Source organism: Ambystoma mexicanum, chromosome 1q, assembly GCF_040938575.1.
Source record: "Ambystoma mexicanum isolate Mex_15411 chromosome 1q, UKY_AmexF1_1, whole genome shotgun sequence".
In the NCBI taxonomy this organism is placed as follows: domain Eukaryota; kingdom Metazoa; phylum Chordata; class Amphibia; order Caudata; family Ambystomatidae; genus Ambystoma; species Ambystoma mexicanum.
The window spans coordinates 44,067,141-44,087,527 of record NC_090922.1 but is presented as its reverse complement, the minus strand read 5'-3'; the positions used below and the strand labels follow the sequence as shown (position 1 = coordinate 44,087,527).

The 20,387-nt window shown below is 42.4% G+C and overlaps 1 protein-coding gene across 1 annotated transcript in view; it reads left to right on the top strand.

Annotated features, from left to right (window-relative positions):
* The window catches only part of PKD1L3 (polycystin 1 like 3, transient receptor potential channel interacting), a 130,828-nt gene that overhangs the window by 91,113 nt on the left and 19,328 nt on the right, over positions 1-20,387 (top strand). The window contains exon 9 of the mRNA XM_069642533.1: positions 15,388-15,590. Within this exon, the coding sequence (XP_069498634.1) occupies positions 15,388-15,590 (203 nt within the window). The remainder of the gene's footprint in view (positions 1-15,387; positions 15,591-20,387) is intronic.

Below are 20,387 nucleotides of genomic sequence, written 5' to 3'. Positions count from 1 at the left end.
TGTCATACCTTCAAATTCTGAAAAGAAATGGTCTAACCTTCTTCCATGGAAGTTTCAAAACTTTCTAAACTTTTGGGGTTGGATTCGGATTGAGAAGGAGACCTCAGAGCATCAGTATTTATACTTGACAAGCCTGACCTAGAGGGTCATTCGGCTTTAAAGAAAAAAGGTTCTGGAAAAGGGGGGCTCACCGCACTAGGTCTAATAAAAACCTGAGATGGTCTTACTTTTAGGATTATTCAACCCCCACTGCTCTGTGCGGCAGTGAGAAAGAGGAAGTAAAACTTGCCCTTGAAAGAATACATCTTGTTGGATGATAGGGATATGGATATGGGAACACAGAGCCTCGTTAATGCTGTAAATTCGGTCAGAACTCTACATTTCAACAATTCTTTTCTCCCCTTCAGGTGGTCTCACCATAATCACATGGGTTTTCAACTTTTATCAATTGAGTAGTATCCCACTTCTAACACCATACATAAGGGAGGCATGATATCACAAGTATGACACTGACACAAGTTACACGTTTCAAAACCTTGATTACATTCTTGGGGATTGGAAAAACTCCTACTTTGCCCTATAGCAATGATGGTAGTAGTCTCTACCATCAAATAATAAAGAAAATAGTCCTAGTCAGTCTTTATCAAATCAAAATGGCCTATACCAATAAAATATAATGACTGTCCTATCTCTTATACAAACAAATGTGTAAAGGGGAATGTGTATGCAAAGGAAAGTCAGTGTTATAACATAAGGGATGAAGGTGGCTGAGTCAGCTCTCCTTCCCACGTTGGAAAGCACGGTATAAGGTGGCTCCCATAAACAGGATTACACACTCTGGCTCAGGTTATCAAAAAAAAAAGGCAGTTCAAAACGTCGAGGCCCGACTGCCTTTCCATGTTAAAGTCACTTATTCCAGTTTTCTAAAAATTCTTTCACAGTTCAACAAAAGTTCACGTAGGTCTCCCTCTGTCAGGCTCGGACCTCTCAGGGCATCAACAGTTCACGTAGGTCTCCCTCTTTCGGCCTCAGACCTTTCAACAAAAAGTACTTGATTCAATGTAGATCTCCCTCAGCCAGATTCAGACCTCATAATCACAGCACTTGCAGGAATTCCATTTCCCAAGTTTTATTCACATTCGTTAGGGGTTCCCTTCCCCTAACTTATTTAATTTTTCTGGTCTCCCTCAATCAGGCTCGGACCTTTCACTGATGTCGAAGACATTTGAATGTGCAAGGCTTTTACCATAGACCTATGCAGGACCACTTCGACTTTCACTTCAGCTTTCCCTTATGTTATTTGCTGCAGTATCTCTTGGTCTTGGTAGTTCCATACCACAATCAGAAAAGTTCAAAGAAATCTTCCTCTTAAAGCAATCACCTTTCAACTTCCCCTTTCGTTGGGGTTAATCTTGAGCATTGTGCATTTCAGAATGTGTTCACTTTGCCGTTTTTATAACAAGACACCAAACATTTCGCTGAGACTTTCGAGTGGGCTACTTCCTTTCACCGGACCACTCCACTACTCTGCATCAGTGGCTTCACCATTATTGGTAACTTAAAATTTCATTACCGGTTTGCTTTCTTTCGCGTCTCATCAGCGTGCACGCAGCCTTTAATTGTGAGATACACTGCTGCAGCTTCAATCTTTCCTTGACACAAACAGGCCTTTCATGTCTTTCACTAACTTACCGGTTGTGTGCATTCCTTTGTTGTCTCTGCGGCTTTGATTCACAAGTCAAGATTGATATAACAAACTTGGCCTCGCCTCCACAACTCTGTTGCTCACCTGTGAGGGTCGCTAGCATCCTTGAAACACAATGCAGGTTTCTCATTGTCTGGGATTTGGCTTTTGCCACGTATCCCTCACAGTTTCCCAGAGACAACAACCTACTGCAGCGATCTTCAGGGTTTCCCTGCCCTTCGCTCTGGTCCCTCGATCGGTCGTCCTACTCCAGTGGGTTCGCCTTTGCCCCGGAAGATCTGCTCCTTCTCATGTCTCACCTTGATCAGAGTGTGCCTGTATGCTTCGCCTTTTATCCATATGGGGGAGCTAATGGTAATCAGATGTATGTGATTAAGGTCAAGTGCCTGACTTTACCTGACCTGATTAACGGAACATGGTCAATGAGATATGTAAGTGTTAGCCTCTTTACTCTCAGTCATCCTCTTCCTCAGCCCAGTGTTTATGTAGATAGGTGTGGGTTGGAACATGGGGGAATCCTATAAAATAGGATGGGATATGGGCACGGGAAAGGGGTGATACTGCGTCTCACCATCGGTTGCCTCATCCCTACTCCACGAAGATCCCCAACCCAGGTGATCCTCTTGCACTTGTCTACCCCAGGGTCAGGATACAAAGGCAATGGCCATGCCCTGACCACCCAAGAGAGAGATCCCCGGGGACTAGTATGTGAAACACCCTTTGGTTTCTCACAAAAGGCGCTTGCCAGGCACTGCTGCAATGGTATTAACTGGCTATAGATTGTAGCAGGTGCCAAATGGTTCAAATACCTCGGTGTCTAATAGCAGTGCTTGCATAAGCCTAATACTTATACACAAGACACAACTGTTGGGTTTGCCAATGCTTGTTTTTAGCAGGCCTTCAGTGAAGGACACACCTAGTGCTTATGAATCGAATGGCTGAAGACAGATGTGGTTAAGACATTTTTATTACAAGAGTCGTGTGTTTTTTTTTTTTTTTATTTTTTTTATTAAAAGTTTTATTTGTTTTGTGTCGAGATGTAAACTAAAAGAAGAAACATCAAGACCTTTACAAATCATGACTAATTAAATTTCTGAGTATAAAAAGAACTTACATATAAATTCATATATTATATAAAGTAAAAAGTACAGCTACAAGTGCATGTTACATTTATAGCTCCATGACATTCAGCATAAAGATATAATTACAAAAAAATTGTCAAAGACAAGATCCACGGTCTTGCCGTTTGTCGCCCCCTAAGTAGCTTGGGCCGTTATATCGAAGCTAAAACATCCTGATCCAGGTGTATAAACACTTCAACAACAGTAATTGTCCATCAAGTATAAGACTAATTACCCATCAGCAGCTCTAACTCAATGGTCTTTACTAAGCGTGTAGTTCGAATTATCGAGGCATTTGTCGCCCCCACATACTACTAGTCCAGATCCATTCCCTCGATTCAATAGTGTTTGCCTCCACAAATGATTCTATCATTCTACAGCGTGCCTTTTCGAAGTAAGTGCAATACAGAAACAGATGTTTAAGGGATTCGGGCGTCTGCTTACAAAAGCGACAGATTATAGATATATCAGCTACATCTTTCTTGAACCAATGCTTCTGTCTAACCTGTGTGTGTAGCAAGTCGAACCTAAACAACATAAAAGTTTGCCGCACCTTGGGACAAGGGCATAGAATTAGATACGTCATGCGAGGTGTTTGTTTATGCACGAATTTGTTGTATTCTGAATAGGAGGAGTAATTAGCTATTTTTGTGCAAATATCCGCCCAATCGGTTTGATACAGTTTTTTTTTACTCTTTTCCTGAAAGAGCTCCAAATCATCACCTGTTAAATTAATCCTTTCCATAATTCCTATCATACGTTTTTTGTATTGAACTATGGAGAGAGGATTCTTGTTCAACATCATAGTATGAAGATCTAAATATAGTGAATTTTTTGGCGGGTATAACATTTTCGCAAAGTTCACTAGTAATCTCCAATTGTATTTAGCGGATAGAGAATTTAGACCTAATTCATGTATGACAATCGCGTTCGGCATGGAAGGGGGCAGATCAAGAGTGTATTTCCACATCTGCCCCTGTAGTTGGTCAAAAAGTGGGCCCAAGTCACTAAGATATAATTCCACTCCGTAGAGTAATATTGCCTCTACTTTTTTTAGATAAAATTCTAAGAGAGGAATTAATGAGAATTTGCAGATCTTATTTCGGAGCACTTTCATTTGATATTTTAGAGTAGTCGCCTTTATAGTAAGTATTTCCTTGATTTTTCGAAACGACATATTCTTTGTCAAAATGAGGCCAAGATAAGGAAGTTCCATAACTGTCTTAATCAAGTCATCATCAAATCTCCATGAAAAGTGACAGATTTTTTTCCTATTCGCAAGTACTATTATATTGGATTTTTGGGGATTTACCCTCAAATTATTAGATCTGCAATAATTCAAAAAGTTTTCTAATTTATGTTGCAATCCAACCTGTGTGCGGTCAAAAAGCAGAATATCGTCTGCATATGCCAACCATGATATGGTCAGTGCTCCTATGCGAATCGGAAAAGATTTCTCCTTGTCCCAAATTTCGTCGATTCCGGCCAGATAAAGATTGAATAACATTGCTGCAAGGTTACAGCCTTGTTTAACCCCTATTCGTGAAGGTATTTTCTCTGTAAGGGAACCTAACCGATCTAATCTAGAGTCGTGTCTTTATTACTCCAATTAAGTCAGTAAATCTCAGAATACTGCTTTGAGAAAACACTGGCAGGTGCTTCAGGAGCACAGTTTGATCGTAAGGCTTGATTAAAACAAGCTGAAAGAGTTCCCATGTGGAGGTATTTTGGGCAGGGAAGGGCAGGAACTGGGTGAGAATGGCCATCAGGATTATTTATTTATTTTTAACATTTATAAAGTGCACTAAACCAGAGGGCATCGAGGCACTGTTACATTACAAGTTACGTGCATTTGTTCTCAAATTGGAAACAGGTCAAGATTGACGCATAGAGCCAGGTTTTTAGGGCTCTGAGGAAGGCCCAATAAAATTGATCAGCTCGCAGGGCAGGTGGAAGAGTGTTCCAGTGTTTGGCTGCAAGTGCTAAGAAGCTTGAGCCGCCGGCTTTAGCGTGTTTAAATTTGGGCATGATGAGCCGGTGAACAGAGTCAGATCTAGTTGGTCTTGACTGAATTTCATGATTTTCTGCATGATTTATGGGGGAGCAGAGTTAGAAAGCATCTATGTGTGATACAGAGATTTTTTAACTTGATCCGTTCTCGTATCGGGCAATGTTAAGGTAGCTGTCAGGAGATAAGAACGGTCTTCAGGCGTTACTCAGTTTCATGGTGTGGGCAGCGGAGGAGGCAATGGCATTCACTTGACGGTTAAAGGATAGTGTAGTATCCAGATAGACTTCCAGCATTAGCATGACCATGGGCAGTCAATTGATGTGCACATAACCAAACAACACCTACAAGCTTTGTGTCTCTCCTTATATGCCATTACTCTCTATCTGTACTGTAATGCAATCGTTTCGGCTTATAGGTGGTGCTAAAGTGCCACCTAATAGCCCAAACTAAAAAACAGTAATGATGATTGGCATGGAGCTGCTTGTGACGTCCGCAGTTAGACAATCATTTGTCACGGTTCTCGCTGCCTTCCCTGACTGCTGGGTGTGGCCTTGGGTGCAAATGGGAGTGAGTGCAACTACGCGAGCCTCAGAGCCAAGAAGAACGAGTGCCCACACTTTGAGAGGCAGAAGGCCCAGGTTTCTAACTTGATTCCTGCCTGCCTTGGATTAGATGCTTCCCCTCCTCCTGTGTGAGTGGCACACTGCAGCAGCTTGCCTGAGGTGGCTGCTCAGCATCTGACCTACCTCAGTGCATGGTGTAGCCGGTTGCCACTACTGTTACTGCTTATCTGCCCCCCCCCCCACAATCAGCACTTTCACTTTGCTGCCTACAGCAGAAGGACAGCCAGCCAGGAGTCTGAGGAGCTCTTCCCTGAGATGCTCTTCCTTGAGGCTTGTGGTGAAGGGGATGAATGATCATCAAATTGGGGAAGGTACGTACATTCATCACCGATACATGGCCATCAGAACTGGGGTGCCATTCAGAGGGTCAAGCTGCCCTGGCACTTTGCATGGCAGGGCGGCCTCGCAGGGTGGGGGTTCCTCATGTGTTGTGTTGTAAGTTATTATTTGCATAGCACTTCTGGTGTTTGGGACCTAGTCCCAGTGATGACGAATCGGGATGTGTGGCCTAGTGTCCACATTACCAAGCTTAGCATGTAGCCACTTGGATTCAAATTCAATCTTCAGTAGCTGATCAGCACAATGTTATTCTGGACCAATCTCTGCATCTCCCTGTGTCTAAAAGGGCAATTATGTGGAATGTGATGTGAAACTGGAGCCACCAGCTGCTGTGCTGCTGTGTGCTAATATCGTCCCATCAATTCTATGATTCTCTAATTTGGCCTTCACAGACCCATGTCTGTCCATGTCAGATTGTTATGCATGTGGTAGCATATGTTTGAGGGGGCCCTGCTGCTATCTAGCTCAAATATCAGTATTTATCCAGCAGGATACAGGAGACGGGTAGTAACAGTTCACCTTGTACATTACATTGGATTTGTAATGACCTGCTCAGAGTACAAAAATATACACTAAGTAAAAGGAAAAGGAAATGGGGCGCTGAGCTCTGTAAACTGCAGGACACTGTTCCTGAATCCCATCATGGCCGGCTCAGCCTTACATTCTTTCACAGGTGGATAATATGGGCACTGGTTAGCTGAAGGAGTCTGAGGAGGGCATTGGCAGGTCCTCACTTTAGTGGAATGTATTTTGGGTGTGGCAGCCCCCCTGAGTCCTTGATTCTACAAGGCATGCAGTGAGAGAGCTCCTCCATCCACAGGGTCCGTGAATAAGTGTATGGTTTCAGAAAGCAGGGATATATGGCCCGAGAGGGCAACAATTCTAAAACCAACTGAGTATAGATTTCGCACAGCATGGTATGAGAGCTAAATCATGTCTTTATCTTGTTAATTGTTTGTATTGCACTTTGTACCGTACCACACATAGACCGGGAAAATGCCATCTCAGTCAGATACTGGGCCGCTTCTAAGCCATGGCACATTTTATTTGCAGTTGTTATTGGCCGGGGTAACCTCCATGGAGTCTGTGGGATTACCGGCTCCGGTCTTCTTAACGGTGCCCGGTATCCCTTACCGCCCTACTCGTACTGAGGCCCTGTGTCTCCAAGATAAAACAAAAGCAGGTGACAGATAGGCCACGTGCCCAGATGTAACAGGAACGTAATAGTAATGGAAAGTATGTTGACCCAATGTACAATAAATGTATTGGTGTGTGAAAGCTTTCATTGAGAATATTTTCTCTGGTAATTATGTGCGTGCAGAACTGTTGTAGGAGGAGCTGTACAAATTAGAATAAACAGACATAGGTTGCAATCTCGCCTTAGTCCCTGCCGCTGAATGTTGGCAATCATTTTGAAAAACAAAAAACACAGACATGTGTACTTCTCTGAAAGTGGGCTCTTTGCAGCACTCATGTTACAGTTCATCTTTGGTGCACGGTTGGCATCCACACCCTATCCATTAGCACCTTGTAAATCTCAATCAGCACCTAGCTAAGGTGATGGCTGGCAACAAAGGGAGAGTGATAACAGACAGGACAAGTGTAATTTATTTGCCTGAATACACTGAGATGTTGCACTGTGGGAGGGGCCTCCACCCTGATACCCAGCAAAGAAGTTGTTACACTTTTTTTAAAGACTTAAATACATCACGATAATGCATAGTGTGCTGATGAGGTATTGCAACCAAGTTCAGATCAGATTAACTGAACCTGTAAATGCCCAGTTTGTGTATGCAATACAACACGACCTTTGTGGCAATTCCATCTTTCCTTGAGGAACATATGTCACAAACTGGGGTAACTGGCGCGTATGGAGAATGTCAAAATTCGGCCTCCATTAAAACGTGTCGTTATGTATTTTTCTTAACGTATGCGGCGGTCTAGGGGTTTTCAACATGGCCACCGCCGAGTTCTATTTACTATCCTTCACTCAGCGGCTCGGCGCATTGCAACTCTCTGGATTTCTCCTCGTTGCTAGCGCTCCACATTACTTCTCTTGGCTGTGTTCCGCCCTTTCTTCTGCTTACCTTCTGCAGTTTTTCTCTCCACCTTTCCTCGCTCCCGCTCCGTGCTTATTTTTTTGCCTCTTTCTTTGTCTTTCTGTTTCAGTCCCCTGCCTCCCCTTTCTTTTTCCCGTGTTCTGTCTGGTCCTTACGATTCCTCTCCGGTTTTGTCAAGGAGTCGTTTTTTCCACTCGTTTTCTTGCGAGTTATCCTGTCTATTTCCCATGCTCAGATACTCCATTTCGCAGAACACTTCCCTTTAACTCCACATGGACATTCTGCAGAGTATTTCCTTTCGCCAACGAAAGCAGCCAGGATTCCGGCCATTGCCGTTTGTTCCTATCAAGATCCACTACCGGTTTATCTACTGTGACTATTTTGTTTTTTTTTTATGCCAGAGGCTTTTTCCCCTACAACGTTTCCGGCTGTTGTGGAGAGGGGTCACCGGAGATTCCTAGGACTTGAATCACTGTGGCTTCCTTCCGAGGCAGGCCTTATCTGCACAAAAAAAAGAAGGCAGTTTATCTGCGAAACCGAAGAAAGAAGCTGGATTATTCTTCAACCACGTCAGGTGAGGAGGAACGGGAAGAAGGCGTACTCCATTACCTGAGTGAGGAGGAGGATATTACTGACAAATCTGATTGCTTGCAACGCCTAACTGAAATTATGGCTACACCACAGCAGATTCAAGAGCTTGTGGCAGCGGTCCAAACCCTTAACCTTGAGGTTCAGACGCTCAAGACCGACAATGCAGCTTTACAGCAAAGAGTGGCTGCTAGAGAATAACAGACTTCCGATCTCTAGTTTCAGGGAAATCTGATGGTTCTGAAAGGAAGGTAAAGGAATTTTTGGAGGCCTGTTACATTCATTTTGCCTTTAGAAAGGGCTTCAGATCATGCCAAGGTGGGTTTCATGATTACTCATATGACTGGAAACGCTCTGGCATGGCAACCCCCTTAGTGCCTCAGTCCGACCCAGTTTTGCAAGATTTCGCAGCTTTCAAGACCCTCCTACAACAGATATTCCTAAGGACAGAATGTGCTTTTGTTGCTAGTGAAGACCTGTTGGATGTGCGCCAAGGAAATTCAGATCTACTTACATACATTTCAACCTGTAAGAAATTAGCGGCCGAGGCTGGCTGGCAAGAACAGGCCCAATACACCATTTTTCGCAGGTGTCTGAGAGAAGAATTAAAAGATGAGCTTGCTAGGATTCCTTGCCCGGATACTTTTTCTGACCTCACATCAGTTCTGAGAATAGATTTTCGCATCACAGAACAAAAGAATGAAAGCAAGAAGAACTGCAGTCCTGTATCCTATTCTGAAGCTGACCCCTTACCTTCCTCACCTGCTACGTGCCCCGTCAGAGATGAGCCTATGCAAATAGGAACTACTCAAGCTCCATTAACTCAGCCACAGTTGATGCTCCACTTGGGACGTCGCCTTTTACAGCTTCACATATCGCGCTAAGCATTCCCAATTTAGGTATGTTTGTACCTTCCAGTCAGTTTTTTACTATCATTTCCCGAAGCTTCACTACCGATCAGTTAATAGTTATTTCGTTTCCCCCCCCCCAGATGGCATTGATTTCTTAAACCTTTGGTGATTTAATGACTACTTATGCTGATTTTGATCTTCCGATTTTAAAGTCTGCTCGGCTTCCCGCCTGGACGCTCCACACTTTTTTCTTCTGACATTGTTTAGGTTGGTTTCAGCATAGAATTATGCTTTATGCTATTTAATTATCCGCGATCGATTCTCCTAACTGACTCATACTTATTTCTTCAGCTTGGAGTTGATGTATGGATGCATTTCCGAGACCATTTGTTGGTCCTATTATCCTTTTCCTGGAGCTAACTGTCTGATTTAGACATTCAACTTTATGGAGGTACAGATGTGTCTTCAATTATGCACTTCCTTTGGTAAATATGGTATTTTTTCTGTCCTACACTGTCGCTTTTATAAGGTGGACTCTAGACTATTAGTTTAGGTCTCGTCTAGCAACAGACAAGCTAGAATCTCTCGTTTGAAAATGTTCCTGTTTATCATTCAGTTACTTTCCTCATATCGGCACACTAGCCTCTATACCTGCCCATGAACTGATCCATCAGTAACGTGGGTTAATTGATACATATGAAACTCCATCATTTTACTTGAATTTAACTTTGGATTGAAGACCTTTACCTTGATTCAGCTAAATACCTTTCAATTCATCAGATGAGTTACCATTATCAGTAGATGGAATTACCAGGATGTACTGGTGTCTAGATTATGTTAAACTGTATGAACTAAGTGAATCACTTTTATTTCATTTTGAGTACACTATTATACAACATTGTGTTTTTTTATTCTTCTTTTTAAAGAGTCCTTGTGGCCATTTGAAGAAGAGGAACCTTACCTCGAAACGCGTCGCCAAATACAATGGACTCTATTTGAACTTTGGCCTATTGTTTGTTGTAAACTATGAGGCTACATTTTCTTCTTTTTTGTAAACTAATAACCTTTTTGAATTATATACTTTGTTTATAAAAAAAATCCTTTTGCAAGATTGTGTTCCTTACTTATTTACATTTGAATGTCCTTAACATATTGTTATACAACCTTACTAACCAAAGTAGTGGATCTTTGTCCAAACAATTGAAAGTGTGCAGGGGACGGGAGGATTCCTAGGTTGAATCTTCTTTCTCTCTTTTTTGTCTATTGTAGGGATTTTGTGCCAAGATCCCAGTTCCTCCCCCGCACCTAAAATATTCATAAGTGCTATACTTTATATGACTAAAAAAATTCCTTTGACGCACAGGTGTGAACTACTGTCCAAATTCTACTAGGTTGCCACACATCTCACCAGATGACACTTCGCAGGGATTGTGATGGTCCTCTTCATTTGCTGCGGATGCTTACTTGAGTCTGAGCTGGCTAGTATGTATTCCCTAGTGTAGAAATGAGTGACTATAGCTGCACTGCAGTTGTGCTCTGTAGGAGATCAATGAACAACGCATTACCATTAATTATTATCGGGTCTGAATGAGGGAAGGTTGTTATGACAACAAGTGGTGACCTAACTCTTATGGGCGCAAGGGAAACGGATAACACAGAGATTCGGCTCTGCTCTTCTTTGTTTTATTCAAAATGGCTCCTTCTGCAGCCCCGATAGACACCCACCCCCATTTGAAAACAAAGCTTTCTTTTGATAATGTTATATCACAGAAAAGGGTGGTGTTATTAGGTGGGGAGATTCTTACCTATGCCTCAGAGTCGGTTTCAGTTTGTCTTGAGAATTCAGCCGGCACCATGGATGGAGACGGTTGGTTTAGGAGGAGGAGCCAAGCTTGTCGTCTTGTTCACAGCGGGGCTCTATTCTTCAGCTCCGACTCAGTGCCCATGTTAGAAGGATCAAGGGCAGTGAAAGCGGGTTGATTCTGGCCCCCCTTGTCCCGGTCTCACACTACTAACACTCTGATGCTCATGAGTGAGCTTTTAAAGGGTAGCTCCTGCTCTGCAGAGCAGTAAGCAGGGAAAACAGACTGTCCCAAATGGAAGAAAGGCACAATTTTCAGCCGCTCCACACAGGAAACATTCCTGACACTCTGTCTCCATCTCAATAATGCACCTGGATGTCCTCCCCTGTTTTAAAAAAATGTTAAGACCCAGCTCTTAGCCCTCAAACCTCTTTCTTGAACTCCATCCACTCATTGGAAACCCTACCCCCATTCCATTGCAGGATCCATAACCACTTTTCTTCATTAACCTGGAAAAGATGCCACTGACTGCAATTGTTTCTATCCAATGACCCTCTTAAACATAGATGTGAAAATGTCTGGCAAAATATTGGCCTACAGACTGGAAAAAACCTCCCCACACACATCAACTTGGACCAAAGAAGCAGGGATGGACTGTGTACCAAAAGAGGCCCTGGAAATAATAACCAAAAGAAACAAAACAGGCCTACTGGGAAAACCCCAGAGTTCCCTATAGGCCAGTCCACCCATGCAAAGAAGAGTTCATTCTAGGGAGGATCCCATATGACAAGTTCAGTAGAGCCATTAACCTGATATATGTAAGCTCCTGCCATAAAGACCGTTTACTTTATTATCACTAAGTGGGAATAAGGCATTCCATAATTAGAGTGAACTGCCATCTACAACCATCAAATCAAATTCAGAATGAGGGACTCGCCAAGAAAGCGCCATCTTCCCATTACTTTTTACCCTCTTCATTGAACCTGTGGCCACAAAAATTAGAACTAATGAACACATTAAGGGCATTCAAGTGGACAAGGTTCCTCACAAAACTGTACTGCATGCCGAAGGTATACTTCTTTCCCCGACACATAAAGAATCCTCTCTGCGAGCAGTTATAGAACTGACTGAGTTTGAGAAAGCCGCTGGATTTTCCATTAACTATTTAAAGTCCAAAAAGGGTCAATATTACTGAGTTCGACTCGACTATCCAAACCAGGAAAGATAAATTCCTTTCGAATGGCAGCTCATCTACATTAGATTATCTTGTGGTGCAGCCTTCCAGAAACTGCCAGAGGCTTTCCCTTCCACAACATCCTACCTCTATTTAAGGAGCTATCATTGAATTTGGAGGGGTGGACCCCTGAAGGTGTCTCATAGATAGGCAGGATATGCTTGCTAAAAATGAAGATTGCCCATAGGCTCCTTTACGCATTCTGTTGTCTCCTAATTTAAATCTCAGTTGACGTACTCCCAACACTACGAAAGAAAATCTTTCATTTCATCTGGCAATGGGAGGCCTGGTACTTCTCTCCATTCTGCAATATCTCTCAGTGGGACAGGTAACACTCCTTTATGAATTACTACACCCACCAGGAGATTCGAAATGGGTCCAAACACAACAAGCTGTGACCACGGCACATTTTGCTGATTTACCATTTTTGGGTAGAAACACTTGCCTGACAGCTGCTTCTTTCGACAAGTGCTTCCTTGTTTTACAGGCATAAAGCCCAAAAACCTTAACTTGTTGACACAGGCCTTGGCTGCTACACCCCAGTACTAAAGAATCCTGAGCTTTCCCCTGGTCTAATTAAGGGCTCATTACATTGCTGAGTTCTGGGAGCTATATCCAGATTGGGGGATTTCTTCCAACAAGGACATCCGTTGACTTTGGCAGACGCTAAATCCAAACTCGATTTATCCAAATGGGAGCGGTTTAGATACTTTCAGCTCCCTCATTGCACAGTCAACCCAATAATTCATTTAGCTGGAACTAGGCAGGCAACCTCTCTAGAACTGATTATGCACGAACACACTGCCAAAGGTAGAAGAGCCAAAGGATACAGTCTGTTTGACAATGCAAATATAGATGAAAAACAACAATATATGTCCTAATGAGAGGAAAAATCTCAGTCTAAAATCCCTCCTTAATCATGGTCACGGGTATGGTGCAGATCTAAGAAGAGTTCTAGGTGCACTACAGCAAACGTCTTCATAAAATGTAGCTAAGGTAGTATTACTTTCCTATACACCTCAGTAGATCTGTTCCAAATTGCTTCCCCTTACGTTGGAGAGGATGTGGCAATAGTGGTACCCTGGAGCACACGTGGTTGTCCTGCCCAAGAGTTCAAGTCTTCTGGAAAGAAATCCTGTCCAGGGTTAAAGGTATAATAGGACTATCCCTCTTGCTGCACCCCTTGGACCTGGTGCTGGAAGTGGGGTTGAAGATGAGGGGAACGATAGCTTGCCCAGGCAATTGTCATCTATGATTGTCAATTTGTTGAATGCAGTTATACTGACTATTGCCCCGAGCTGGAAAAATCTTAAAGGCCTTTTCATATCGATATGGTAGTGAACAAACTGGGAGACCTGGGCGGTTGGGGTATTAACAGCAGTTCTGAATGACTTGCGAAAGTTCTATCATAGATGGGACTTATTTCTTGACTTTTGTGCATAAACAATTAAGAACACTTATAACTACTCCCCCCTATTAAGACATGCGCAACATCATAACTTATATGTTTGGTATTATCTAAGGCGTACTTTGTGATTGAAGAATGGGAGGGATATCTTCAGTGTAAGAAACCAAAGCTTTTGCTCTTGCATCATCATGTCGTCCTTTGGTATCTCCCCTCCCACCAGATAATAGGAGCCTCCTGAAACTATTTTAAATTGTATAAACTTACCAGTCAATAAATGAATTTATTTTATGTTTCCTTTGTATCCAACCATTTTAATTTAGTAGTTGTTTAAAGTGAAACATTAAATTGCGTTATTTAAAGAAATACAAGGGGGCATATTACTATTATATAATTTTCTTCTTAAACAAAACCAGCCTTAAAATAGATGTGCAAAGCCCACGACATTAAAACATGAAGGACTGTTTGTACAAATCTGAGGGCCTGTCAACATTGGTTAAAGCCACAAGCTTTCAAAACCGGTAAAAGAGTAGGACCACAGACTGCTTTATAACTTGGGCAAAATAAAAGAATATGAAAATGTGTTGTTTACAAGATATGGCAAGAAGGATACAAGTGCACACTATTATCCTCTTAAGACTACTTGTCCAATGTCAACTATATTGCTGGTAACACAGAATACCAGTTCACCGCTATGGGATCTGCAGCCCCTACTACATATGTGTCAATCTCGCCATGGGTGTTCAGCATATAATATTCTCTATTGGAAATCTTAAAGAGTTATTTGTTCACTCTCAGATTATTCACTCTGGCATTAATCAACATTTTGAGCAGGGACTTAATTTACAATGTGATTTGTAGAAATGTTGTAAAGAAATTCTCACAACTGATTAAACTAAGTCCTTCCTTAATGGACGTTAACCAGGGCAACTTCAAAGCAGAATCACTTGCCCAAATGTCTATTAATAATCCCTGTCTGAGGAGAGCCCAGGGGTGACTCCAAATGGATACCCAGGCCGTCACAGGTATTGTACATAGCACATCACCTATAAACCCTTGGTTAAACTCAATGTTGATAGAAAACCTTGGAGCCGTGCTGCAAGTCCCAAAAGAATCTTGAGAAAGATATGTTCTACTATCTGCAAACAAATAACATTCTGCCATACCAAGAGGTTTCCCCCAAGCCTAGCAATAGCACAAGATTTTACTCGGTGGAAGCATTATAACGAACAACTTTTGGCAACCCAGAGATGTAATACAATAAAAGATTGCTCCACTCAACTGTGCCATTCCAGTAGCCTGCATCCTGATGTGAGTCAGCTCTCTTAACGTTTCAGTGAAGGTGGCACCAAGAAAGACATTTCTTTTCCCTCTCAAGGCCAACTCTATGAAGATGGAATTTATAGGCTGTGTTCCACTTAGTACCCAAAATCAACACTTTTTGCTGCATGAATAGGCAACTGTAAATCTATCATACACCTGGCATATTGTGGGAACCTATGCCATGATCCTTACCTGTCCTTGCATGGTCCATTCATAGCCATCATTAGCATGGTTGCTACACTGACCTGTCTCTGTGACACAGTATATTTATGGATGCTGCACACAGTCACACATTCTAATCAGCTCTTGCCTCTCTCCTCTCTAGATGAACTTGTGCTGACTGTGACTCAACTCCTAATCAGCATACAGACAACAGTCATCCTGGTGCCAGCAAACTTTATAATTGTGTATATGTTCCACCTGATCCAGGTCCAATTGAAGGACTTCAAGTATTCACCCACTAAAATCAGCGTCTCCTTCCGTCCAGATCCTCTTCCAGAAGTTTCTGCCATGGAAAGGCTGCACCAGGTGAGTCTGTAACTGCCTTCTTCCCAGAATCTCCTGGGTAGTAAGTACCGGTAGGTTGAGCTCTGGAGCTTGGTAACCCCTTTTCTGCCTCAAATGAATGTCTTGCTTATGGATAGTAATCCTCAATATGATGGCCCATGTCCACTTGTCATAGTAATCACTCTTATCAAGCTATGCCGTCCCAAAGAACCCCTGTTTCATTTGTTCTGCAAAAACCTGCCTAGAAGGTAGTCCATGGCAGGGTACGCAGACCTCCTGGGAATCCTGCCTTCATTTGTTTATAAAAATGTGTTAGAATATAGAGTAGCAGACTTGATGCCCATGTGATGGACAGCAGGGCCTAGTGTGATGGAGAAGACCTGCAGGATTGTGGAGAACCTGCTGTATCATTGCGTGTTGTGGCAAGTTGGCCTGTTACGCCCAGGCCCAACCTGTAAGAAAAGCTAACAGTGCCTTTCAGGGAAGGTCAAGAAGCAACTCGCTGTGAATCACAAACAAAATCACTCAAGACAGACAATAAGATTACTAAAGCTGAAATGCCTTCTGAGCTTAATATGGAGGCGTCATCAGAGGTTTGAATGGGAACTGATCCAGAGGCCATGGACAAGATGTTACAAAGTCCCATTCTCAACATAGGTAAAGTGGACGCTCACAAGTGTCAGAAGCGTCTCTAAAGCGTACAGATTGACATGAACAATATGTTGTTTATATGCAATCAACAGGTCTTCCAACAAATATCCCCCAGTTTGTCCAGTAAATCTTTTAAATAAATGATAATGTGTTCATTGCTCCTTTGTCAATGCTTTTACTGCTTTGACTGCTGCAAATAACATTCCTAAATATTTAGAATTGTCCACCTGTTCTAGAAAAGTTCCATCTACCTGCCATGGTTTTCGAGCAGCCATCTTCTTAGGGCCTAAATACATAATTTTAATCTTTTCTATGTTTTTTTCTGAAGTAATTTGCATTTGAGCATTGAATTATGCCAGTGAAGGACCTTCTCAATCCCACTGGGGTCTGATCTAATATAAAAATATCTTCTGCATATCTCATCCCCTCCACATGCGCCCCTGCAAGCTTAGGTAGAAAGTTGTTGATTGCTGTTAATGCGTTTGGCAGGTCAGCAATATATTAATTAAAAAGCAACAGGGCCAATACACAGCCCTGTTTTAAACCCGTACATCAAATGCTGTTTGGAGTGAAAGTGCCCTTCTTAGCGAGGTGTATTTTTACTTTGGTGTCCCGGTATATTTGTGTGATCATATTCAATAGGCCAGAGGAATCCCCATCTGCATTGTTTACTATATAGCAGTTTACGATCTATTCTGTCAAACGTGGCTATATAGTCGATGAATGAAGCATAGGGGAATCTCCCTGCTTCACATGTCCAGATAACAGTTGTAATGTCAGAATGTTGTGTGTCATGGAAGAATCACTACTGAAACTGGGTTGGTAACGGATGTAGCAGTTTTGTTCCAATTGCCCATTTATATCCAAATTTGTGCAACAGCATTTCAGGTAAAATTTTGCTAGAAACATTTACCATTGTTAGTTACTGATAATTGGCAGGATTCTGCCTGTCCTCCTTTTTGTACACTGGTATCATAAGAGAATCTTTCCACTACTTTGGAAAGAAGCTATTTTGGCATATAAGGGGTGTAATTTCCATACCCAGGATGATGGGTCTTTCTTGAGGTTCTCTTTTGTCAGCCTATCAGGGGCCAGCAAAGCCTTTCATATTTTGAATATATTGCACATCTCTTCCTCAGACCCAAGATATTTATAGGTTTCAGCCAAGGGCAGATCGCAGTGCTCCTCACGTTGTCTTCTTTTATCCAAGCTTTCCTTAATATAATTACACTCTACAGTCTCAGATATGGATTTGAGTCGGTTCCTGTTGCTCTCAGCCCTAAATGTGTTAACAAGGTGCCAGAATACTTTCTGTACTTTGTTATGACAGTCCTTAGCATAGGCTGTCATTGTTTATTTTTTATAGAATGCTTGTGTCTGGTTAGGCGGTCCCTACAGTTGATTTTTGTACGTTGTATTAAACTCACTTGCTCAAAGACACTTATATTATGATCTTTAGTATGTGGCTTAATTGTCCGTCTCAATCTACGTTTTGATTAGCCATTTGTAGATCGTAGATGATCTGTTTGCTCTCCTTATTTCACTGAGCAGGTAGGACACAATACCAGCAAAAGAATCTCCCTTTCTTAAGGGACAGTCCAAAGTTCAATTGATCACAAATGATAAGATTACAAGAAATAACTGCTTTTTAAATTAATATCTAAGCGCTATCCATTGAAAGGAGCTAGCACCACCCTATAATACAACCCTGGAGTGGACACCACAATTCCCTCCCTCATCAGTAAAGTTGCAATGGCAGCAGAAGACATAGACAAAAAGGTAGGAAAAAACAGTAAAGAAGACCTATCCTGCCTGGATCTAGCCTTTTGTTGAGCTCGGGTATGTAGATGGCATAACTAGCACAGGCTACCCGTCAGGATTTCCAGACCATTTATTCTAAGCTGAAGAGGAGGTTTGCAACGAAACTCTAATGATGATGAAAACAATCTTTAGTTTATGTCGGACACCTCTATGGACTGCATACCTGTGGCTGCATTAACAGGCAGTGCATCTATAGGGTCCAGAAAGAGCACCCATGATTGGAAGACAAATGTCATCCAAAAGAGTGTTACCTTACATATTCCATTAAAGGGAGATATGCTTTTTGAGTCAGTGCTGGATTAGATGGTAAAGAAAACCTTTAAGGGCCTTAAATACTGCAATATTTCACATGCTAAGCCTGCACAACTCAAGAGGTTTCCCACCAAACCAATGGTCTTTAAAACACTCGGCAACATAAAGGTGTAGCTTGCCAATTAGGACAAGGTGGCTCCTTCGTCAGAGGAGGACATCAAAACCTGGCACCTTAAACCAGTTCTAGAAAGACATAACTCCTGGTCACATGGCAGTGATAAACTCAATTACAGTGGGAAGTTGTTGAATGATAGTAAAGCAGGTGTCAAGGAACAAACTGAAAGCAGAAGCCTAATTGCTCAGTCTACAAGACCTGATATTGAAGAAACAATTTGGTTCATGTATCAAGGAAGACCAAGGAAAGGAGTTCTAATCCATTGTCTTCCTGCAATTCACAGTCCTTCTCTTTCGATTAAAAACTGCCTGAGGGTCTTCACGAAGATGGCTGCACCAGCAATGGGATTCCTGCACCAGTAGGAAGTTCAAGTCAATGCCTACCTGGATGAGTGATTCAGGGAATTTTGGGGGTTGGTTTTTACACCAGATCGATACAATAATGTCCTTACTCCTTTTGGTAAAATTCGTTTGATATTTTTTATTTTAGATAGGATTTCTAGAACAAAAATATTTCAAAGAATACTTTGATGTGTTGTTTAATCACACAACCCTTAAGAATACCTTAAGTATCATATATTTGTAGTGGGACAAAAAGATACTAGAGGGTTTCCCTGTATAAAATGTTCTCCATCAAGTCAGAATGTTCTCTGATTTTTGATTCTGCGCTCAATTCTCTTGAGTGTTGTTAAACCTCATTGGTGTGTTGGAATCTTAAAGGTCACTTTATAATAACTGGCCCTCTACATGTGTTTCACCACACTTCATACTGTGGATCATCAGGAGGTTATTGCTCCTCAAATATTTATCAAAGTTTAAAACCATATTAATTCCTAATGTCTGCCTGGCCTCCATCCAGCACTTCCCCCAAACATTCTGCACCGCCAAACACCTTTGGGGCACAACACTGCAGCCCGCTCTTAGCAGCCAGGGTTGGGTATTGAAAAACAAGGTCAGAAAAGGCTGCCATCAATGCCTCCCTCGGTTCTGAACTCTTAGGCACAAGATTATTTTTATTTTTTTATTTTTATTGTTTAAAGCGCAGACCTAGCTTGAAAGCAGTGGACAGCTGTACAGAGTGTGGGTAGCCAGAATTTGAGCTGCCCTCTTTAACAGTACTACAGTACTGTGAGGTCTGTGCGTCGGTATGTGTGTCCATAGGAATTAATCCTTGGTCAGGCATTGTTGAAAGAGACATGTTTGAAGAGATTTGCGAAATTGGACAATTGTGGGGGCATTCTGACCCGACACCGGGATTGAGTTCTAGAGGGTGGGTCCAAATAGTGAGTTGTGATTCAAGCCGGTTGGTTGATTTGCTGCATGAGGAGCGTGTGCCACCAGATATGTGGGGTTTAGCGGTTTAGCCGCCAGGTACTCTGGTGTGCTACTTGTGACTGCTTTGTAGATGATACATGCAGTCTTGAACAGTATCCTGGCTTGCAGTGGAAGCCAATGTAGTTCACGTACGATGAGGGTGATTCGGTCAAATATCCGTGCTCTTGTAATAAGACGTGCTGCAGCATGGTGGACTGCCTAAAGGGGAACCAAGTGAGCAGAAGGGAACCCTGTCAGTAGAGCATTTCCTCATTGATATGCGAGACCACAAGGTCCTGCACTATGGTCCGGTAGTCCTGCGGCGGGATGAAGGGTTTCATTTGTCGAAGGGTAGAGATTCTGAGCCAGGCTATTTCTGAAAGCACAGGCTGCTATCACTGATGAAGCCTAAGGACTTTGCTGAGTCTGAGAGATGTGGATCAAATCCTTCTAGGTGCATACCATTGTTAGATGGCTCAAGATGTGATAGTTTGCACCTGAGAGAGAGAAACCGACCTGCCACAGGCCCCAGGCTGATAGAGGCACACGAGACAGGGATCGGGCACCACAAAGGGCAATGCTCAATTCCACAGGATGCCCCAGGTA